General features: G+C 40.4%; 1 protein-coding gene and 1 long non-coding RNA gene across 11 annotated transcripts; one reads left to right on the top strand and one right to left on the bottom strand.

Moving 5' to 3' along the window:
- Positions 1 to 3386: 3386 nt before the first annotated feature.
- On the top strand, positions 3387 to 23398 carry mpp3a (MAGUK p55 scaffold protein 3a). 8 transcript variants are annotated; one of them, XM_061749634.1, is made up of 20 exons: positions 3387 to 3514; positions 7070 to 7133; positions 7211 to 7329; positions 7960 to 8037; positions 8327 to 8407; positions 9059 to 9196; positions 9286 to 9367; positions 10429 to 10514; positions 10577 to 10651; positions 11513 to 11709; positions 12609 to 12673; positions 13511 to 13531; positions 14750 to 14791; positions 17504 to 17821; positions 18638 to 18793; positions 19292 to 19372; positions 19451 to 19544; positions 21060 to 21168; positions 21253 to 21381; positions 22535 to 23398. In XM_061749634.1, the coding sequence occupies exons 2-20, from the start codon at positions 7097 to 7099 to the stop codon at positions 22712 to 22714; spliced, it is 2088 nt and encodes a 695-aa protein (XP_061605618.1). In that variant the 5' UTR covers positions 3387 to 3514; positions 7070 to 7096; the 3' UTR covers positions 22715 to 23398. The 8 variants fall into 8 exon arrangements, with proteins under 8 accessions (XP_061605618.1, XP_061605619.1, XP_061605616.1 ...); XM_061749635.1 differs by lacking the exon at positions 3387 to 3514 and adding an exon at positions 3709 to 3844 and having other exon boundaries at positions 17756 to 17821; XM_061749632.1 differs by lacking the exon at positions 3387 to 3514 and adding an exon at positions 3709 to 3844.
- Positions 3631 to 17540, bottom strand: LOC133466180 (uncharacterized). Of its 3 annotated transcripts, XR_009784876.1 has the most exons (6): positions 16524 to 17540; positions 12105 to 12179; positions 11500 to 12033; positions 9027 to 9172; positions 7086 to 7320; positions 3631 to 3767 (listed from the first exon to the last, which is right to left on the bottom strand). It is a non-coding gene; the product is annotated as an uncharacterized LOC133466180 (long non-coding RNA). The 3 variants fall into 3 exon arrangements; XR_009784875.1 differs by lacking the exon at positions 12105 to 12179 and having other exon boundaries at positions 11500 to 11697; XR_009784874.1 differs by lacking the exons at positions 11500 to 12033; positions 12105 to 12179.
- Positions 23399 to 24057: the final 659 nt, after the last annotated feature.

The raw sequence follows: 24057 nt of genomic DNA, 5'->3' as shown, positions 1-24057 counted from the left end.
ACATCACTTGAAAGGGTAAGTACTTTTTCTTTATTTTTTGTGTGACAGTTAATAATGTCAGCGGTGTGCGTATGCGGCCAAGAATATTGCCTGTACAGTTATTTCTACTTCCACTGCTTTCTGTGGCAACAAATGTGCATTGTATCACATGTCATGAGTGCTCGATACCTGTCTAAGGAGTCATCGGCGCCGTCTGATGGTCCGGAAAGAGGAATGCAACCCAATCAGCATCGAGCGGTTTCTGATATTCCCCCCCCCCTCATGTATATCAGTATTAGTATCGTAATTTTGCCAACAATTCCAGTATTATCATGATACTACACCAATAATGCAGATAGTATCATCCTTCCTAAATTACCAATGCACTAGAATCACAATATTCTATAATACTTTGCCAATGACACTCACATACTTTGGAAATATATAGTATTACGATACTACTCAAAGTGAGCAATAGTATCACAATATGATAGCACAATGCTTCACCAATTACAGCTATACCACAATTATGATAAGATAATCATTTATCAATATGATGATACAGTCACAATACTTTGCATCACAATACTGTATCAAACCATGCAGGCAAAACAGATAGTATCACAATACATTACTGTGATACCAACACATAGTATCGCGAGTCAATATAACCATACTTTACCAACGGCACCAACAGTACGACAATGCATTATTATCACAATACTTTGCCAAAAGTGTTGATAGTATCACGCTAGGATATCATCAAGATACTTTGTCAACCTTACCGATAATATCACAATAAGATAAATGATGAAACTACGATATCATATTCTGTCAATAATGTGAAGACACAATGCTATCACAATACTCTGCCAATTTGCGCCGTGATACGACATTACGATACCAAGACAAGCACATATTATGTGTAAATCAGCATTGGGCCCCTTTACACTGTGTCTATTGGCTGTAATTGACTTAGAGTGAGAACTGAAGCAGCTCTGCAGCAGTCACTCAAGTGCATCCAATTAGCAGACATTTCCCAGCAGCCTTTGGTGTCACATAACCGCACGTATAAACCTCTAACATCATCACTCTCAGATTTTGAAACCATTAGAAGATATCTTACCTTCACCTCCACGCTGTCTGGAGTCGTCATCTGGATGGGGGTGTCTGAGGCCCTGGAGGAGGTAAGCCTTGCACCTCGTAGCACAGCATGACATACAACAATACAATTTGCATAAAAATGGCAATACAGTTTTCCATTGGTGTATCGTATTGTTTTTTTTTTTTTTTTTTTGTGCTGAAACAAACGCTTCCTATCCCAAAACATTAAAACTGTAAAATAAAAATAAAATTCATTAAAACATAAAATGTACATAGTGTACTGTACTTTACATTTAAGAGTTTAAAATGTTTTTAGCGTGTGTATAACACTATGAAAATGTTTTCAGAGTGTGTATAAAAGTGTAGTCGAGCTTAACAGGAGTGCGGGGACTATTAATAAGAGATTGGGGAGGTTCACACAGCTTTCAAATATGTATAAATATTTACAAAAATATGTGGTTGGCTACTTTGCGGATTTCACCTTCTGTGGGGAAGGTCCAGAACCTAACTCCCGCGATAAACAAGAGTTTACTGTACTGAAAAATTTGGTTTGATAACAAAACACAGAGCCAGTAATCGATCCGGATAATTTTCGATGAATTCAAAACAAATCAAATTGCTAACTGTTGATCTGAATGCATTGTAATCGATCAATATCAATACCAATGTATCAATATATTCAATTTGCCCACTACCAATGGTAGTAAAAGTAAAAATGACAATATTTGCATGTTTCTAATTACAATGATTAAAGGTTTATCTTGGGGGGGGGGGGGGAGAAAGAGAAGCCATGAAGTCTCTTATACACATTTAACAAAAAATCCAATAAAAAGAAAGCTGCTTTAAATTGCAAAGAGATTTATGGATACTCTGTACGTACAAAGAAGCTCCAATAGTTTGAGTTCAAATAATAAAGTCTAGAATGCTAAATAATACATTATATTAAAACTATTTAAAAACACAAAATATTGATGAAATTTAGATATGCATCTGCTAACAAAAATACATTTTTAAATCAACAGAGTTCCACATGTGGAATAAAGAAATAAACTAATGAAATGTCTGAGCTCAAATAAAAACAATGCACAGCTTGTGTCTTTGTACCCGAAGATACATAATGGTCCAGATGGAAACACCCACAATTAGCATATGAAAGACCGTGTGTGTGCATGTGAAGCAACATGCATGCACACATTTGCGGGGTTATTAGGCGGTCATGTGGATGCACAAAGCAGGACTGGGGAGAGGATGTCCTTTGAGTGATGACATCATCATGTACACCTTGACACCACCCACAAGAAGCAAACATACAATACAGTTAATTACATACATATATATTTTTTAAATACATTAAAAAAGAAACGCAAAAAAACTAATATTTTTTTCATTTCTGAGTAATGAGTATATATTTTTGAATTGATGGATCCATTTTATATTTTTATTCATTTTCTCGTACTGAATGCATTTTATCCATGTATTTATTGTCTGCCGTGACTAATAATAAAGTATCTATTTTATTAATTTATTTGTTTATTATTGTAGTTTTCATTCATTTTATAATGCAGTGTTTTCTATTTACTAAATTATTATAGAATATTTTTAAATACATTTTTAATAACACATTTTTTGTCTACTGGGATTAACAAATTAAATTAATTAATAATTACTTTAAAAAATATATTTCTAATTTATATAACACTATTTCTTCATTCATTCAATTATTATTCATTTATTGTAATCATTTTATTTTAGTTTGTTATTGTTTTGTCTGCTAAAAATCAAACTGTATTTTTCAAATTAGTTTTATTTATTAATGGATTTTTTTAATTCTTTATTTTGTATTTTAAGTCCCCCCTCACTGGCATTAATAAAACACCTGTTATGGATTAATGTATTATTTATACCTGGGTTAATGTAGTTTTTATTTATTCACCAAATCATTTTTTCATATAATTATTATTGTTATTATCATTGGGATTAATAAAGTATCTACTGTATTATTTATGAATGTAGTTAATTATTTTTCATTTATTTCACGTTTTTATTTAAAAAAAATTCCAATAAAGCATAAAGCATCTGAAGCCGTAAAACATCGCTTTTGGTGATGTTTTCATAAAAACATTTTAACACATTGGCTTGGGAGAGGGGGATAATCCTTTCTGGGTTTTTTTTTCATCCAGATGTTGCAACAAAATTGGATGATCTCACCATCTGAATGAGTTAAAAAAATATATATGATGTACTCATTTGATGTGTACCTGTCCAGCATCATGACAGAGGGAGGGACAGTATGGAGGGAGGGGCGTTAAACAAAAAGGAGGGATAGTGTGTGTGAAGCAGGTTTGTGAGCACAGCAGCCAGAAGAGGAGGAGGAGGAGCAAGGAGAAAGACCAGTGAGAAGTGCGGCCGCAGACATCGAGGGAAGAAGAAGGTAGGACACCTTGTTTGATGTTTTTAGCCCTTTTATTGCCATCGACATGAGCCAGACGGGATGTTCCCTCATCCCTCTGTTTTCCCTTTTTTGTGTCCCTCCATCTGCCCGCGAGGAAGAGCGGCGTGATACTGCGCAGGGAGGATGAGGACAGGGGGAGCTAGCGGGGGATGGGATAGCATCAATATGTCAGTGGAAAAGGGGGTGCAGTAGTTTCCCTCCATGTTCACGGGGTTGCAAGGACCACGCCCTCCTGTCAGGCACCACCATGATGATGATGATGATGATGATGATGATGAGGCACAAACAAGAGGATTAGCTTCATTCCCGGCATGTACTCACCATCAGTTGTAATACATACTACTGTATATACATTTGTACATAAAGCAGCATCACTTGGCTATATCGAAGAGTGATACCATACCATCGTGACGCTTTGTCAATGATACACATAGGTTCAAGATTGGGTTTTTAACACACTTGGCTCATAAAGATGATGCTGATTCTGAAGCTACGACATTATCACGATACACTGAAAACAATAAAGGTAATACCACGACACCATATCGTCACGATACTTTGTCAATGCTACTATATATCACCATACTCTGAAAACAATGCAGGTAGGTTCACGATATGATATCATAACGATACTTTGTCAATGTTACCATAGAATCAAGGTAGCCTTTCAACACGATACTTTGTAGACGTTATCAATAATATCACGCCCCGATCACGGTACGATATTATTAGGAAACTTGGTCAACAGCACTGATAGTATCATGATACAATACGAGAATCTAGACATTTTGTCAACGATACTGATGGCATCAAGATACAGTAGTATGACGGTACCATCTCATCACGGTACGCAATGAATAGTAAAGATAGGATCAAGGTACGACATTATCAGGATACTCTGAAAACAATGCGGCTAGATATTACAATAAGTCATCATCACAGTACTTTGTCAATCATACCATAGTATCACAATACGATATCACACTATTGTGTCAACAGTTCTGATATTACTATTATGATACAATATAACATTACATTAATAGTTTGCCAATAATACAGATTACGGATTATATATTATCACGCTATTTTTGCCAACGATATCAGTAGATACAGTATCATTGCGTTACTTTGTAAACGATGCCGATCGTAACACGGTATGATAGATATTTGCCAACAATACCGAAAATTACACAATATTTTGACAATGATATAACACTGTGAAAATTATATATTATATATGTCACAATAGTGACAGACTTGCGCATTTTGTGTAACTTATGCACACTTCTACTAATACCAGTGGATTATCAGAGTGTGTAGTCAGTCTTAGCAGACTGCCAGCTTGGGACAGCTTGGCCTTTATTATTTAATATTCTGGTGCAATGCTGCTAACAAAACAGACGCTTTGTTGTGTTACAAGCGATTGGCACTTTTAACACATTTTACAACACTAATGTAGCATGTTGATGATCAGCCACCATTACACTCAAATTCACGTCACATGGTCCCCTTTAAGGACATCATGAGATGATCAGCAGCACCTTCGAGAAACTTCTCAAATGAATCGAATTAGCTCATTAGCTTTTTTAGGTGGGTGTAGAGTAGAATGGGGTGCCTCAACTCTGTCAGTATGATGTTTGTAAACAGGTTTCGTTTGGACATTTTTGAGGTTGTGCAGGATTTTGGGGGTGCACCTACGTTGTCGGGATGTTAGCCATTTAAAAAAAAAAAAAAAGCCTGCCTACAACCAATATCCTTACAGAACTGGAAAATCGTCTTTCCCCCACACAACTTCGAAAAAGTAAACCAAATCCTGTCTGCACCAAACATCCCGACAGAGTTGGTGCATCCCTCTCCCTCGTCCACCCACGAAAAAAATCAAAACAAACCTTGTTAAAACACTTCAAGTCCTGCAGCCCAGCCCTTTGGATTTTCTAACTTCCAGGAGTGCACCAACTTCATTGGGATGTTGGCTATGACAGGCTTTATTTTGATTTTTTTTTTAGGGTGTGTTGGAGAGGGGGTGCCCCAACTCTGACAGAATATTGGCTATAAACTTGCATTATTTAGACTTTTTTTTTTTTAAAAGGTGTGCATGGTAAATGGTGTGTGCCACCGCTGACAGAATATTGACTATAAAGCAATATGGATTTTTTTTAGGGTGTGTGGGGTAGGGGGGAGTGTGCCAACAGTGATGGCATGCTGGCTATAAACCGGCTTTATTTTTGACATTTTTGCGGGTGTGTCGGGTAGAGGGACCACGCCAACTGTGGCGGCATATTGGCTATTATTTTGACTTTTTTGTGGGTGTGCTGCCGGGGTGTTGAAAGGGTTGCGTGGCTTTGGGAAAGACCAACAAATAAAAATGCACTGTTTTTGAGACTTGGTGAAGCAAGCAGCATGTGGCTCGTACACTATGTTCCAAGTAACTGGAAACAGTTGTATGTTTATCAGCAGACCATGTATCCTGTGTTCCGTGCCTGCTCTGTACAATATCTCCTCCCCCTTGCAAGGAATACACTAAGTTTTATGACAGTAAGGTAGATGCACATTAGGATTGTTTGGCCTCAATGGAGGTCCTAGACGGCATTCAACTTTTGGGGGGTTTATTTTGAAACAGTTATCTTGAAAATGTGGTGTCCAATCATCTGCCCTGGTGAGCGCCATCATGTTTGTGTGATCCGCCCGCTAAGCTGCTAATGAGATTTGAGTGCAGAGTACGTCATTTTTGTTGGAACGCCACCCAGAAAGTGTCTGTGCCTATTTGTGGCGCTGCTGACGTGGACGTCCTGGCATATTTTATCAAGTGTATTTCACTGTACGTTTTTTCTTTTTTGTTTAATGTTCACCAAGCTCAGCATTTACACAATGATGCCGCTTGGTGAGCAATTCTTTATTTGTATTATTCCACCCACTTTTTTGCCTACATTTATAATCTGGTTCAAACCATTCAAACTTCCAAATACTCATAAAATTTAAAATTCAGGTAGGCATATCTTTTTCACATTCCAAAAATTCAAAGTTTTTCCACAATTCCACATTTCAGTCAATAAAATTCCCAGAGAGATATTTTACATTTTCCAACTTCTTCCACATTTCGTGACTGATTCAAACTATTCCAAATTGAAACTGTTCAGCTCATACAGGACATCTAGGAAACTATTTATTTCAACAATAAAATTCCCAAGTGAAGACATATTTAACAGAGTATTTACCTCCAACGTCCACATTTCTTGACAGATTCAAACCATTCTAACTTGAAACTGTTCATTTCATTCAGGACATATTGTATACAGAGCCATTAATCACTTTGCTAAAATACCCACATTTTCAAAATAAAATTCCCAAACTCAGACATAATTTCCATTTTTACCTCATTCGATTATCTTGACCCATTCAAACCATTCCAACTTCGTCTCACATTGTATATTTCATCTCTGTAGCATTCACATGCAATTCCTACAGAAATTGCATTCTGTTTCTCTATATTTTATATCTTTTCGCTATATTAGTTAATGGTTTGCCCCCCGATAGGTTTACTCCTCCTCACCTGGGGGATCAATGAAAGAAGCCATGCCGGTGCTCACAGCAGGAGCAGGTAAGATGAGCCCATGGTCTAACCTCATCATCCTCTCTCATGTTCCTTAATGTTATTCCTCCTCTTCGCCCTCTCAGGGCTCCACGAGACATTGGCCCTGCTCACCTCGCAGCTGCGGCCCGACGCCAACCACAAGGAGGACATGGTCTTCCTCAAGGATGTTTTCAGCGAGAGGAGCTTGGCGTACCTAATGAAGGTGAGGAGCATGTATTTTTAATAATTGATAGTGCACCTCGAATACAGACGGCATATTTACACGACAATTAATGTCTGTACAACTCTAATGTACCAGATTTAAAGCTATATACAACGCTAATGTACTATATTCATATATAGTATATCATATCTGTCTATACAACTTAATGCGCCATATTAACATCATATTTAATGTTCTATACAACCCTAATGAGTCATGTTTACGTCCATCGTAGTTCATGCTCTATACAACCCTAATCTGCCATATTTACATCGTGTTATCTATACAACTCTAGTGTGCCATTTTTACATCCATTGTAGGTCATGTTCTATACAACTCTAGTGCAATATACTTCTATACGACTAACCAATCATATTTTGTGTTCTATATATATGCACTATATCTACATCGTTTTTAATGTTCGATACAAATATAATGTACCATATTCAATGCTTTATAAAACTCTATTGTGCAATATTTAATGTTATATACAACTAATGCACCACGTGTAATGTCCTATACAACTCTAATACGCCATATTTGCATGTTCCATCCATTTCTTATTTACCATTACATCACGCCTAATGCTCTATACAACTCTCATGTGGCATATTTACATTTGTGTTCAAGATCCACGACAGGCTGAGACAGTACGAGAGACAAAGTCCAACTCCTGTCCTGCACAGTGTCTCTTCTCTAGCTGAAGACGTATGTCCATTACACACACACACACACAATAATAAAGGACATCGTAATGTCCTTGGCGGAGGGAATAACCCTGAGTGGCCATGCTGCATTACAAGAACTGCTTGAAGGCCGTAAAAGAGTGCTGAATCATCGCCAGGCTCATCTCATCTCAGGGGCCAACATCCTGAGCCCTGGCAAAAGTGCTGACCTGGGCCTGCTCCCCACTCAGTGACCACTCAGCGACCACTCGACTCTGATTGTGCTCGCCAGGAAGCTGATGTGTGTGTGTGTGTGCGTGCGTGACTGACAGGTGACGGACGAGCTGCAGAGTCGCCCGATGAGCACGGAGGAGCGGGAGCTGCTGCATCTGCTCACATCACCGCATCTCAAGGTAAGCCGCCCGCGATGAGTCGCCTCACGTGTCAGTCATTATTGAAGCATGGCTGATTGGTGGTACAGATAGTACCAGTCAAGCTATTACCACTATAATTGGTTGTTTTGGTATATCTGTATTAAAAATGAAAACGAGGGGGAAAAAAGTGGTGGTGCAACACCAAACAAGATGCTGGCTGTAAACAGGTTTTTGTTTTGACTTGTTTTGCGGGTGTGAATGGAAAAGGAGGCGCGCCAACTCTGTGGTGATGTTGCCCTAAAAAGGCTTTTTTATGACTTTTTGTGGGTGTGCAGGGGAAAAAAAGGTGCACCAACTCTGGCTGTAAACAAGCTCATTATTTTTGACTTTTTTTTTTTTTGGTTGTGCAAGGAAGAGGGGGGCACCAACTCTGTTTTGATGTTGGCTGTAAAAAGGCTTTGTTTGATATTTTTGCAGGTGTGCATGGTCGAGGGGGTGTACCAACTCTGACATGATATTGGTTATATAAAGGCATCTTTTTTTATGTGCATAGAGCAGATAACCAGACAGTCCGTCGAAGTCATCCATGAGGAACACCTTTAGTTTTTGTTTTACTTCCTATACTGATACATTAATACGTACATCCATGTAATTTTACCTGAAGTTACTGTGCTGCGGTGTCCTTGCCAGGCCCTCCTTTCCGTCCACGACACGGTGGCCCAGAAGAGTTTCGATCCTGTCCTTCCGCCGCTGCCCGACGACTACGATGACGAACTGGAGGAGGAGTCGGTGAAGATTGTGCGTCTGGTGAAGAACAAGGAGCCTCTGGTCAGTGGTGATGCGCATTAAAAACAGACTGGTCAAAAGTCTTACAGATCATATTCTAATCCCATTCCATGTCTGTGCCTACACTTTAGGGTGCCACCATCAGGCGGGATGAGGCCACCGGAGCTGTAATTGTGGCTCGTATCATGAGAGGGGGCGCAGCGGACAGAAGCGGTGAATTGTGAAGTTAACCCTTTTCTGAACCCTAACTCAACCCCCTAACCACACCAACACTAACCCCTAATCTTTATCCCTAACACTAACTCCTCACCCTAAATCCACAGTAGAACGCTAACACTAATCCTTAATCCCAAACCGCATCCCACTATCTTCTAACCTTAATCTTTAGCCCTAATCCTAATACTGTACTACTCTAATACCTCAACCTAACCTTTAGCACTTATCCCTTACCCCTATCCTAACTCAACCTCTAACCTCCAACACTAACCCCTAACCATAAATCCCAACCTACACCCCTAAACCTAACAAAAACCATAACCCCTAACACTTATTCCTGACCCTTATCCCTAATCCCTAATACTAATCCCACAATTTACCCCCCAACCTTAACACTAACTCAGGACACTGACTCTTATCCATTACCCTAACCTCTAACACTAGTCCCAAAACCCAACCCTTATCCCTAACACTACCCCCAATCCCTAACTCCTAACACTGAATACTAACCCTAGTTATCTTTAGTCCCCAATCCAAAGGATTGTGTTTTAGGAACCCAATACTAGTCTGACCAAGAGGTTTTTATTTAATTGAGAAACTCAATTATTTGTTTTGAACACCATTTCCTATACCATCTCTTTTTGCATCATAATTTTCCAACTTCCTGACCACACTTGGGACTTTAATGTGCATCCAAATTTGCTCATGCCTCCCTTAGCCATCTGTTTCATGTTTTTTGTAGCTAATTTTGGAAGCCAACTGACTGATGATGATGATCCGTCATCTTTTGCTAACTTTGCTCATAAAAGGCATAGAGATGATTGTTTGAAAGTGAAGACGGCTAAAGAATCAAAAGGCAGATCTATATGTTATAACACACTATTGAGTCTCTCCTGAGTATTTATCAATATTTAGCATCTTGGGTTTCACTGTTGTGACCGCAGCAAAGACATCACAGCAGGGAGACGTCAAAATAAATACTGTTGATCAATCCCACAGAGGAGCCTATTGGATCGATTTCTATTTCATTTGGCGGTCGTCTTTGTGGTTCCTCGCAGGTTTGGTACACGTAGGGGACGAACTCAGGGAAGTCAACGGCGTCTCGGTGGTCCACAAGAGGCCCGACGAGATCAGTCAGTTGCTGGTGAGTCAAAACATATGATGGTCATGTTCCCTCTTATTTCAACTCTTCTTCTTCTGATCCAGTCACAGTCGCAGGGCTCCATTACTCTGAAGATTATCCCTGCTGTTAAAGAAGAAGACCGACTGAGGGAGAGCAAGGTGAGCCTCCACGACAGGTAGCTTGCCAAAGAGCTGATCTATTAGTCTCATAAGCGTTTATGGCCATTGCGTCATTATGCGAGCGTGCATTGCCAAAGTAACATACATTACTTACAGGACAGAACAGAACAGAACAGAAGGGAACAGAACAGTGCTAGAGGACTCTGCATCTTTTTGCACAATTGTCCAAAAAAAATAATAAATGTACCGGCATTACCAGATAACTAGCAACCCTTTACTGCTCAGTGACTGTTTTTTGTCAATGTCTTTATGTCTGCAAAGTGTACTCTGTCAATTGACTGTCTGTTCTCGTACTAGAGGGGCTCCAACTACCGGAGACAAATTCCTTGTGTGTTTTTGGACATACTTGGCAAATAAAGAGGATTCTGATTCTGATTATCTATGAAGCCTTCCCCAGGTTATATTTTGACAGTTGACTCAATTTCTTACACTGTTAACTTTGACTTTAGATGACCGCCTTAGGTTTACGATCAACTGCTACCAATATGTAATCAGTTGAGCGACTAGCTACTATGTCCACCAAGTTTGAAGACAATTCAATAACAGACAAAATGAAGGATTTTTGTGTTTTATACTGTATGTTTGAACTTGCGGTGACCTTAACTTTTAACTTAGACCTTTATGATTGGCATGTCCAAAGCTCTTAAACCAAGTAACCTAGATTGTGAATATCAAGAGTTTGGGTAAGCGAGACGAGAGAGGGAGAAGCAGCAACACACTGTGCCTCTTTTGCGCTTTGGCAAAAATCATGGTCCAAATAAATCACTCGGACAATCTCAAAAAGATGATGCATTGGCGTTTTTGTATTTTTTACATATTATACATACCTACTCAAACCAGGTGTACGTGAGAGCCTTATTCGACTACATTCCGTTGGAGGATAAGGCCACGCCATGCCAAGAAGCCGGACTTCCCTTCAAGCGTGGCGACATCCTGCAGATAGTGACCCAGGATGACCCTACGTGGTGGCAGGCCAAGCGCGTGGGTGACAGCAACCTGCGCGCCGGACTCGTTCCGTCCAAACACTTTCAGGAGAGGTAAGCGTAGAATAGACATGGAAAGTTCCAAGTGTAGTATCAGTGGCGAGGTAGCAGCTGTGTGCATTTGTATGTGCTCTGTTTGGATTTGTTGCTTCTCTGTGTGTATTAAAGTAGCAGTTGGTTGAAAGTTGATAATTACTGCAACATCTATGCTAATTTCCTTTCGCGCGGTAAGGCGTTTTGCATTATACAGTATGTTAGCATTGAAGCTTTGTTAGATGAAATTATATGGTTTGTCTTCATGGCAGAAGCTGGCGCTTCTGTTTATCTGATTGATGGAGTCCATGCTACTGTTGGGAGTCACGCACAGTTGCTTTGGTTCTGTGTGAAAGGCAAAATAGAAATAAATACTGGGTCTCTGGCATGTAAATTTTGTGCAAAGAGGCTGCCACCTGTCAAAGCAGTCTTTTCCCCATATCACTTGGGGGTGACAAAATCAAGCCACTGATTTTACAGCTTGCTGGATTCTGTGGGAAAGGCACAGAAAGAATGGTTGTGGCGGGAATGTACAAAGTCAACCCAGCAATTTTCTGCCTGTGGAATGCTACGTCACCATGTGAAACTCCATGCAGCGATATCCTGTTTTGCTGGGTTACAGGGTAAAGGTAATGGTGGATGTATGCCCCGTCTAAACCTCAGATTCCGCAATTTTGGCATGATCTCTGTGTGAAAGCCAAAGGTGGACACATGCTGTATCTACGCTTCCGATGCATACATTTTTCAGGATCTCTGTGAGAAAGGCAAATGTTTATAACTGCCCTGTCTGCAGCTTAGATCCAATTATTTCACAGGACCTCGGTGTGAAAAAGACCAATTATAGATGCAATCATTTTTCATGATACCCGCAGCAATAAATATAGATTATTTGCCGCTTCTTCTTTCTTCCTCCCCACCAGGCGACTGGCCTACAGGATGAAAGTGGGCACGCTTCCCAATCTCAAGTCCCCCAAAACTCCTTCCTGTAAGTTTACCCTACTTGATATATATATAATTTAAAAATATTAGGAATGAATCTCCATCTGTTCGACGACAGTTTAAATAGGTCACTTTCCCTCTTTCATATGATGGTCCATTGGTGGTCTATGTAAATGCAACCAGGTGAGGGGTGGCTCAATCTGCATTGGTTGGGGTTTTATGGGGGGGCAGCATGGGACGTAAGCTTGCGAGCGATCCGATTAAGAGTAGCAGGGGGGAGGCCACTGTGGCTTAGCAATATGGCAGCCACCCCCTGCCACTCTTAATTCCCCCTCCGGCCCAGCTGCAGGCCATGCCTGCAGCTTTTCCAATTCGTGACTTTTATCGCCAGCATATGTCAATTTGATGTTTATGACACCAAACAAAGTATCACCAGAAGTTAAGATGCTCACATAGCAGTCTACATCTCCACTTAGGTCGCTCAACATGGCTAAACATGTTGTTTGAACTTTGAGACATATGTTTCAGTCCAACAGGAATATCCAGAAAAACAAACAAAAAAAACCCCACTCCCTTCACTCCATAGCTAGCGGCTAGTGTGAGATGCTAATTTAGCAGTCCAGTCAGCATCGCCACCTGAGATGAAACCTGGCAAAATTAAAAAAAGGGCAAAACATGGCTAAACAAATCGCTTGAACTTTAGGCCATATCCTTGTCTGACATGAATCTGTTCAAAACAATATAACACTCTGTTAACTCGATAGCTCATAGCTTGCATGAGATCCTAATGTAACAGTCTGCATCTCCACTTACTAGAAACCTACCAATATCATCATCATCTTCTTCTTCTTCTATTGTTATATGTTGTTTTCTTTTATTTCAGACGACCAAGTGTGTGATAAAGGTGAGTACAAGCACAATAGAGAAAATTTTAAAGACAAAGGCATGTTTGCATGTGTTTTTGCATATTCCCTAAAGTATTCATGCTTAACCCTCCTTCCCACTTGAATAACACTGTATAATGGTTTACGTCAAAGTCTGTTTTTTTTTTTTTTTTTTTTTTTTTAATATATATGTCGTAGGCTATGTTCACACTGCAGGTCAATTAAAATTTTTGGGCCATGTGAGACATGTATCAGATTTTTCATGTCAATACTACAATTGCGACATTTTCAAATCCGACCCAGGCTTCTTTTGTATGTGGACATAAATTGGATATGTAGCCGATACAACTGCAGTCTGGACATTCAGATGGCGCTCATCCGACCTATAAGTCATCAAAAGGCGACAAACTTCACAACGACTGAATGTGAACGACTACATAAAAAGATCAGATTTGACAAAAAAATAAGAACTGGGTTTGATACGCTGCAGTGTGAATGTAGTCATTAGATGAGCATACACAGTACTAGATTAGGGGTGGGAAGAATTGTGGTGCAATATTATTGCAATATTTTTGATAACGTCACAATACGTCAATACTGCGATAATTTGTATACGGCGGGAACTACATCACAATGTCTATCAAAGTGAAGACGAAAAAGTTGGTACTCATCAGAAAGTGCTCGTCTTCATACATGATATCAGACGGTATCGATACCTGATATCACCGTATTGTTTCTGCATCATGAGAGATAACGTTACCATCCGTCTATCCATTTTCAATAGCACTTGTCCTCATTAGGGCTGTGGGTGAGCTGGATCCTATCCCAGCTGACTATCCTCAGCCAACCTCAGGGAATGTATAGACCAAGAACCATTCATACTCACATTCACACCTATGGACAATTCAGAGTTGTAAATTCACATAACATGCATATTTGTGGAATGTGAGAGGAAGTCGAAGAACCCAAGATTTAAATCCAGAACCTCAGAACTGTGAGGCACTAAGCACAATTCCAACGTGCATCCAAATACCATAAATGTGATATTAATGTTTTCCCACCTTTAATCTGGGTGTAGATTAGGTTTTATGTTTGAGTGGATTGTCCCACCATCTCGCCACTTTTCTGTCCTGTCCTTTCTTCATTATCCTTATCCTGATTCCTCCGCAAGGTTTGCAAAGTGTCCTACACCTGTGTTGCTTACCCGTCCCTTCTTTTCCCTGCTTGCCTCCCTACAGACGACTGTGACTGTGAGGGCTATTTCAATGGACAGTACATAGGTGAGAGCGTGACCACCCTCTTAATCTTGCGGTTAATGGCACTTGGCTGGCTCCCCGGATGCAACGGGCCCTGGGGGAGGTCCCAAATGTTTGGCTGCAGGGTTGAGGAGTGGTGTGGAAGGGTGCTACAATGGAGTGCTAAATGAGTAAAACCCAGTTTGTTTGTATCATAACCCTTTTTTGGATGCTTCCACTGGAGTATAAACCGAAGTGTTAGGGTACCAAAAGGTGTTGAATGGTGGACAGACATTGGTCGCTGCTACGATTTAGGCCTCAACCTGGTTTCCAATCATACAATCAGAGGAAGTTTTAAAGAGGAACTCTACCGGCCTGCAGACATTCCTATTTGGTGGTTCTGGAAGTTAATCATCTGAGCCAGCATTTCTACAAATCATTCGCTTTGAATGTTAACACTGCCACCCCCTGGCTTTTCAGGCAGTACTGCAATGTTTGGAATCCGTAAGATTACCAAACTGTTGGATGGAAATATGCAAGGAATGAGAAAAGATTAGGGACAGAAGGCTCTTAACCAACACCATCAAATGGTCCGGATAGTAAAATATTATAGGCAAATTACTTAAGACGCCGGCTTTTTCCTGTACGCAGTTGTGTGTTAAAATACTGACAGAGAATGTCGGGTGAAGTCGACTCGTGACATTCATGGCATCCAAAATAGTATCAGAGGTGTAAAAGAAAGGCAAATAGTGGAAAGCAGCGACTGGGTTGAGAAGTTTTAACAGCCCACACTCACTTCTCCTGCACCGATGTGTTGAAATCAATTGAGCAGAAGCCTATTCCCTGAGAAAGGCGCGTGTGAACAAAAGTTCGGATGCACCAATTTTGCAGAAACTCTGTGAAACTACACCTCAGTTCCAACATTTTGCTATTCGCTTTCACACAGTTGCCATGCCGCATCTGATGCTACCTCAAAAGCTGGTTTCATGTCATTACCTTTTATATTTACCAGTGACACATGGGAAAAGTGAGCTTTGGCGGGCGGTTACCCACTCGTATCAAGAGTCCCATTAGTACCCCACATTCCCAGTTGGTCCCTTTCAGAAAGACCAGGTAAAAGCCGGCTTTGTCAGGTGTTCCTCACTCTGGTACACCTCTGATAGTACATTGTAAACCAGGAAATTCAGGGGTCACCTTTGATTCTATGTTGGTCCCTTTCACACAGACCAGTGACACGGAATAATCTGGTTTTGTCAGGTGGTTCCCCCCATGGAACACCTCTGATGCTACCGTGGGAATGGGGAAAGTCACGAGTCCTTAGTACAATGTAAAGTGTGCAATAGTGCAGGAATACTCAAATTGAAGTGATATGTGCAATCATACAGGAATGTGGGCACTGCAGAGATGAGCAAATTGGCAAAGTGTCACTATGAAATTAATAGTCTCTCTCTTTTAGAGGTTAATGGAAAGAAGCAGGGTTATAATAGTTTGGGATTTTACATTAGTTAGTTTTTATTTTGTTTTGACTTTTCATTTTCAAATTCAGTTAGTTTTAAGTTGTTTTTAGAACAGGTTTGCTATTTTTTATTTTAAATGCTTCATTTTAGTTTAGTTTTTATTAGTTTCTATATTAGTTTTAGTATGGCCTTTTGAAAAAAACATTTATGTTTAACTTACCCCCAAAATGTTTTCCTTGTTACTAAAATGCAAACTACTCAAGTGAACTTTCAGATTTGTGACTATTAGACAGACAGATAGAAAGTAAACCTGATTTTACCTGTTGTATTTCCAGTGAAAGTGGATTCAGTCTGTTTTCTTGAGTCCACGGTGTTTGTGACAAAGCTTTTCAGGTTTTCCTGCTGTTGCTGTCTTTTTTGTTGCAGTCGTTCAATCACTTGCTGAGAAATTCTTTGTCAGCTTTCACATTTGCCTTTCGTGGCGGTAAACAGCGGCATTTTGAGACTCTTGGCAGTTGTCCGTTCATCTGAGTTTTCCCCAAAAGACGAATAACCGAAGTAGAGGTTTCGTGAAGGCGCTAGCTAAAAGTTAGCTTCGCGGCAAAACTTGCGCTTGGTCTGGTGAGCAGTCAATTCGATGGTGCTGCCCGATGACGTCGTTTCTAGGCGACACATAGTAAGTGAACTACAATTCCCAAAGAACCTTTCAACCGTTCTGTATCAATGTATTTATCCGGAAAAAAATATTTAAAATCAACGCCGAAAGCTCATGTATGAAATGAATCGACAAAGACGTAAACAAAGGACAATTTCTATAATTATAGTTCGTTTTGCAAACGTAAAATATCGTTTTAGTTAATGTTTTTTTAAAACGGTCTTTTTTATGTCGTTTACGAAAATGTTTTTTTTTTCAGTTTTATTTTTACTTATTTCGTTCGTTTTCGTGGATCATAATAACCTTGGAAAGAAGCCCTTGAATTGGCTTCCAGTTTGGATGTGCATTGTTTGATAACGCCGACGAGAGGGGAGGAGCTGGAATACCTGACGTGCGAGTTTGGGTGAGTCCAAGAGAATTTGGACCCACAAGAGAGAGTAGAGAGTCCCGAAAAAAGTCAGCATTGGCACGCAGTGAGAAAGCGGCTCTTGACTCCAAGCCTTCCTCTGACTTTCCGTCCCTCAGCCAAACATGAGCCGTCTGCTTCCCTCCATCTTGCTGGAATGCTAACATTGGCTATCTCGAAACACCCGGTCGCGTCACATTGTAACACAACAACAACATTTGTGCTTCTGGTACATTCAGCACCCTGCTTGGAGCCGTACACCACCCCCTTGCCAAGTCCCCCTTCCATGCCTTGCCAACCAACCCCCCTCCCCACTTCCTGCATCTGCTGCAGTGTTCCAGTGCCCCCACACCCTTATCCACCACCCCACGGGGGCCCTCCTGCTGCGTTGGACGCATTGCACACTGTAAGCAGGCACGTCTGTTGCTCGTTCACTTTCCTGGTGTGCACGTATGAGGCTAAATTGGGTGACACTCTAACACCAGTTGTAGTCTCTCCTAAGTGTAACGCAGTGGCGCCCTCCTGCGGCCAGGTGTTTTCCTGGGAATTTTATTCAGGTACAGTGGCCGGCTTCCCTTTGGGTGTGTAGTCCGCCGTCCGGATGACAGACGGACCTGACCTTGTGGGTGTGGGATGGGGTGAGATGGGGTGGGGGTGATGGGTTGGGGGGTGGGGGTTGGGGGGGTGCCCACCCAGGGTCGGGTCCATCTGTCCTGCCTCAGCCCTTTAGCTTTAGTTCTAAAACAGTGGTTCTCAAAATGTTCACATCACGCGCCACCTTAAAAATAAAATGTGATTCCAAGTACCACCATAATGACCAACATTAAAATACTGTAGTGTAACAGGCCCAAGTTTTCAACAAAAAGAGGTTTTATTCTTAAAAGGTGTATTTCATATTACAGTAAGCCACTGTAACATTATACATGTTTTAACATTAAGACTGTGCTTATCTGTCGGGAAATGAATTATTTTTTTCTTAATGATTTAATTAAAGTGTATTGCACATCAAAGTAGAACAAACAAAAAAATCTAAATAAATGTTTGAAAACAAACAGCTGTAAAAGATGTATTGTGCTTTAAAGTTAAATACAACAGAACTTTAACTGTACTGTACTGAAAAATATGTTTCAACTACTGTTATATGATGCACAGTTTGAACATTTAATTCAGTGATTCTTTCGCGTACCACTAGATACAATACATGCACCACACTTTGAGAATCACTGTTCGAAGACAATACCAAATATCTAACCCGTCCAAATGCATGGATTTGAGCAGCAATTTTGTAGTTTTTACAGTTTTTGTGCAGTGACCATGACATCTTACCTTTTTTTATTCCTTCTGTTCCGTCACCCCGACCGTCTCCAAAACAGCCGGTCTGCGCAGGAGCTTCCGCCTGAGTCGAAAAGACCGACAAGGCTCCTCTAGCGACGGCTCCGATCCGGGAGATTCTGAGTTCCTGACCTACGAGGAGGTGACCCGCTACCAGCAGCGGCCCAACGAAAGGCCCCGACTGGTGGTTCTGATTGGTAAGCTGGGGGAACCAACTAAGGTGGTGCCTTTAGGACAGTCTGACTGGCTACATCAACTAGCTTCACATTTTGAGGAAACATCTTCATGTTACTTGGGGTTTCCTTCATAGTCAGAGTAAGGCTGGGCGAGTCAGTCATCGATTTTATCAATTTGCTCAAGTTTATTGGTGAGGAAGATTTTTTTTTAAAGGCCCTGAAAAGTGAATTCAGAGATTTCTTTCTAAATACATTATAATTTTTTTTAAGATACAGTAATTGTTGAAGTCGTGCAAAGACTGAGAGCAATGTAGTACTCAGTTGCGGAGATATAGCATGAAACTGTTTTTCACCATTTCAGTTTTCCTGATTTTTTGGGGCGTGGCTAATTGTATTTTAAGGACCATATTGCCCAGTCTTAGTTCGGGGTCAGAAGTGTTGAGGTGAACAACTTCAGTTCACTTCTGTGCTGTGTTTCTAACAAGCTGAAGTGGGGAATGTTTCTTGTTGTCGTTAAAGGTTCTCTCGGTGCACGGATCAATGAACTCAAGCAGCGGGTGATTGCTGAGAACCCGCATCGCTACGCAGTGGCGGTACCACGTCAGTCTCCATGTTCCGAATCCAAATTTTATATCAATTTGAAGTAGTCTTAAACCATTTTGTCTGGTTGTCCTGTAGATACCACCAGGCCCAAGAAACCTCATGAGAAGGAAGGTGTGGAATATCACTTTGTCACCAAGCAGCAGTTTGACGTCGACGTCCTCAACAACAAGTAGGGTTGCAAACATTCCAGGAATGTTCAGTTTGAAACTTTTCATGGGAATTTATAAGAATTAACAGGAATTCATGGGAATAAACCAGGAATTTACAAAGTTGAAGGTTGACTCTTAATACAGAATTAAATATTGTTGTGGAAAATATATTTTACCATGATCTTGATCGAAATAACTGTTTGAAACCATTCAGATTTCAAGTACAGTTGAATATGAAGAACTCATTTCCCGAGGCTACACTTCAGAATCTTGAGGGAAGATGCATTTTTTTTTGCAATTTGAATGGGTCTTTTTAGAAGGGAGAGGGGCTATTAAATCGGACTATTTTTGATTAACTGTGTGCCATCCATCCATCCATCCATCCATTATCTGAGCCGCTTCTCCTCACTAGGGTCGCGGGCGTGCTGGAGCCTATCCCAGCTATCATCGGGCAGGAGGCGGGGTACACCCTGAACTGGTTGCCGGCCAATCGCAGGGCACATAGAAACAAAAAACCATTCGCACTCACAGTCATGCCTACGGGCAATTTAGAGTCTCCAATTAATGCATGTTTTGGGGATGTGGGAGGAAACCAGAGTGCCCAGAGAATACCCACGCAGGCACGGGGAGAACATGCAAACTCTACACAGGCGGGGACGGGGATTGAACCCCGCACCTCAGAACTGTGAGGCTGACGCTCTAACCAGTCGGCCACCGTGCCGCCTTAACTGTGTGCATTTTTGTTAATTTTTTAATGGGTTGGGGAGGATGAGTAACATTTAACTCAACATTTATGTTTGTGTTCTTCAATAAAAGAAAGATTTAATGCAAAAGCAGACATCAACATTTTTTGGGTGAATTGAGTAAAAATAATTATTTCCTCTCTTCGGTTCAAGGTTAAAGCTAATCATTTTTATTTAGGGCGTTCTAAGTTAATATAACTTAAGAAATAACGGGCGCAAACATGTTTAAGAATGAACGTAATGAGTGACGAGTTCATGATGACGTAAATATGAATGGGCTCGTTTTTGGCTTCAATGGAGCAGTAAAGAACTTGTTGGTTTTTGCAATAAAACATTTATTGTTGATGAGTTTTACGTACACGTAGTACTTGTTTGGTTTTGCAGGGTTAGGAAATGATGCCATGATAGGCTGTCTGCTAGTAGGTGTGGCTCCATTTCTGTCTACAATAAATGGCGCTTGTCGGCTTTTGCATTTGAACTCTTCAATTGATTGTTCAATAAAATATATGAAATTTGATAACGTTCTACTTACAAATACATCTTTTGAAATGTCATGTTTTTTAATTGTATTATTTTGCATAGATGTGTTCAACAACATTTTATTTATGCTTATATTGATTCTTTCTAGTTCTAAAATTCCCCAGCTTAATAATGAAATTGGAAATTTACCAGAAACTTTCCAGGAATTTACTTGACATGTTGCACCCTGCTGTAATCGCAACAACAAGTGGGTCTAAATGTGGACCGCTGCTAGGCACATGGGTCAAACGGTCTTCTGGTTCTGGTTTTCAGGTTCATCGAGCACGGCGAGTACAAGGAGAACCAGTACGGCACCAGTATCGAGGCCATCCGCTCCGTGCAGGCCAAGAACAAAATGTGCATTGTAGACGTTCAGCCTGAGGTATCCACAAGTACTACTCACGCTCATACAACCCCGATCATCCTTGGGATTACTTGTTCTGATGGTTTTTCCCGGACACTGTAGGCCTTGAGAAGGCTGCGGACGGTGGAGTTCAAGCCCTACGTGGTTTTTGTCAAACCGCGGGTTCCCGAAAGCAGACGGCGTCGCACTGCCGCCACCTCGCCGGGAGGTGCGGAGCAAGGGCGCGTTATGGTGAGTTTCTGGAAGCTCCCCCCCCCCCCCCCCCCCCCACCCCCACCCCACACACACACACAAAATATTATTTGTTTTTATTTTGTAGCTTCAGATTGAGGATTTGTTTTAAAAGTAAGTTGAGTTACGATGTTAGTCAAGAAACAAATTAAACTCGTGAGTCAAGGTACCAGTGTACTCATACCAACCCGTTTTCATTCTTACCTTAACCATTTCGATAAATGTCCGATCAAGGTAGAATCTTTTCAGGATCACAAACATAAGATGTTATTTATCCCTTGGTAGCTGAAATCAATAATCCAATCAGAACATGTTCCTTGCTACCTCTCCCTGTTGTCAACCAATCTTTAGACTTCCAGGATTTCGTAGATTTGGAGAAAGAACATGAAATCATTTGGAATAATGTCTGATTCAGGTAGAACCAGATCAGGATCGCCAACAAGACGTTATTGAGCCCTCGATAGCCCAGATCAATAACCCAACTCAAGACGTTCCCTGCTACCACTCCCTGTTGTCAACCACTCTTCAAGCTTCCAGAATTTTGTAGAAATGGCAGACGAATCCAAATCATTTGTCTGATCCAGGTGGAATCAGATCTAAATCATAAACAGAAAATGTCATTGAGCACTAGAGCTGAAGTCCATAATCCAAATCAAATCATACTCCTAGCTACAGTACCTCTCCACCAGTCCTAGTTGTCATCCAGTCTTTGGATGTCAGACAGAATTATCTAAATATCTGACCTAGGTCAGATAGAGTCAGATCAAAATTTCTAACAGAAAGAGTTATTGATTGCTTAATAGCCTAGATCTACAGCCCAATTCAGAACATGGTCCTACCTTCCTCTCTCTGTCCCCGTTGTCACGCGATCTTCAAACTTCCAGGATTTAGTAGATTTTGAGGTAGAACATGAATCCTTTGGAAAAATGTCCAATCTAGATAGTACCAGATTAGGATCGCAAACAGAAGACGTCACTGATCTCTTTGTAGTTCAGGTCAATAATCAGTCAGAACGTGTTCCTAGCTACTGTTCTACCAGTCCTGGTTGACAATCAATCTTCAGACTTCCAGGATTTAGTAGATTTGTAGTAGAACCTTTATCATTTCCTAGGTATATAAGAGATGGATGTATGACTCCTTTGGATCTCAACAGGACGAGGACCTCCAGGAGATGCGCCAGTCCGCCATCCATATGGATCAGCAGTATGGACATCTGGTAGACCGGGTCCTGATCAAGGAGGACTCAGCCAGTGCCTGCACAGAACTGCAGAGTATTTTGGAAAGACTGGAGCATGAGTGTTTCTGGGTGCCTCTCAGCTGGGTTCGGACCTAAAAACGCCTCAAAACCTCCATCCTCCTGACCCTCAACCGGACTGGAGGTTCTGCTGCACTTCCCATCCTGGACTCGGCGGGGAACTGTGTCTACATCACAAAAATTTGCAAATTCCTGAATGCCACATTTATCAGGTTTGCTTTGAAGAACTGCTTGATTTCTCCCATTGGAGTCCGTTTAGTAGCATGTTTTGTAATGAAGACAGATCACAGAATGCTTCCCAGACACAAACTACTCAACAGAATGTAACATGTTTATTTTTCCACAAGCTTCTTTTCAAGGAACTGCATGTCCACTTGCATATTTAATGTAAATAATATACATGTGACTCCTGGTGTGCCAACGAATGGAACTTGTTTACCTTGGAGCCTGCACCTGATTGTATGGATGGGTGAGTATTTTTTTGAATTTATTTTCATATTTTACTTGAACAGTTCTCACTTTACAGATAAATGCTAATGCTAAATGCTAATTAAAAAGTGCTGACTGCATTGCATCTTGTCTTAGGGTATAACCCTACACATTTTTATGTATGTGGATTTAAAAAAAAGTATATTGTGGCTGTCTTGCAGATTATAATTTTTTAAAGCTTGTTACATGTTAGTTTTGTTTGACAATACATAAACTAATGCTCACAGGCGGATAATGCAAAAAAAAAAAAATAATAAAAGCTGATTAACTGGATTCTTATTTTTGCTTGGGATGCTAACTAGCGAAATGAACAAAAAGAGCAACCTTCACAGCAAATGTAACATTTGTTCTGGTCTTCGAAGGCTGTCTGATGGCCCACACAAGCCTCAATGTCGAAGTCATTTGTAATGCATACATATGTAAAAAGTGCCATAATAAAAAAATAATAAAGCTGGTTAAGGTTGAGTTTGCTGTTTACTTTGCTTTCCTTCTAATTATCTATCTGTAAGAACCTATACAGACAACTATGTCAGTAGTTCACTTTCATGTTCAGTGTGTTGAAATATTCTGTTTATTTTGCATAGTAGGACTTTACACATAAACTTCATAAATTATGAGATTTTTTTTAAAATAATGTTTAAAACAAATAAAACAGATTGCAACTAGATATAACTAATTTGATTACTTTTTAGATTTATTATATACTATATTTTGAACAATGCACATTTTATTGATATAATTGTTATATTTAAATGCACGTTTATTACCAATTTATGAAAATTAAATTAAACAATTGGAGTTCAATACTTGTGATATTTTCCGATTTTACTATTTCAGAATCAGAAACATCCAAAAAAAACACACAAGGAATTTGTCTCCGGTAATTGGAGCCGCTCTAGTACGACAACAGACAGTCAATTGACTTTTGAGAC

The sequence above is a fragment of the Phyllopteryx taeniolatus genome, chromosome 16 (genome assembly GCF_024500385.1).
Source record: "Phyllopteryx taeniolatus isolate TA_2022b chromosome 16, UOR_Ptae_1.2, whole genome shotgun sequence".
In the NCBI taxonomy this organism is placed as follows: Eukaryota; Metazoa; Chordata; class Actinopteri; order Syngnathiformes; family Syngnathidae; genus Phyllopteryx; species Phyllopteryx taeniolatus.
The sequence above is the reverse complement of the archived record's forward strand: the minus strand, read 5'-3'. Positions and strand labels throughout refer to the sequence as shown.

Bases quoted from the DNA above. Each gene is read 5' to 3' on its own strand.
- mpp3a (XM_061749632.1), top strand. From the start codon at position 3,737: ATGTTCACGGGGTTGCAAGGACCACGCCCTCCTGTCAGGCACCACCAT. The intron at 12,674-13,510 runs GTAAGTTTACCC...CTTTTATTTCAG, and splicing joins GTCCCCCAAAACTCCTTCCT to ACGACCAAGTGTGTGATAAA. The intron at 19,545-21,059 runs GTAGGGTTGCAA...TCTGGTTTTCAG, and splicing joins GTCGACGTCCTCAACAACAA to GTTCATCGAGCACGGCGAGT.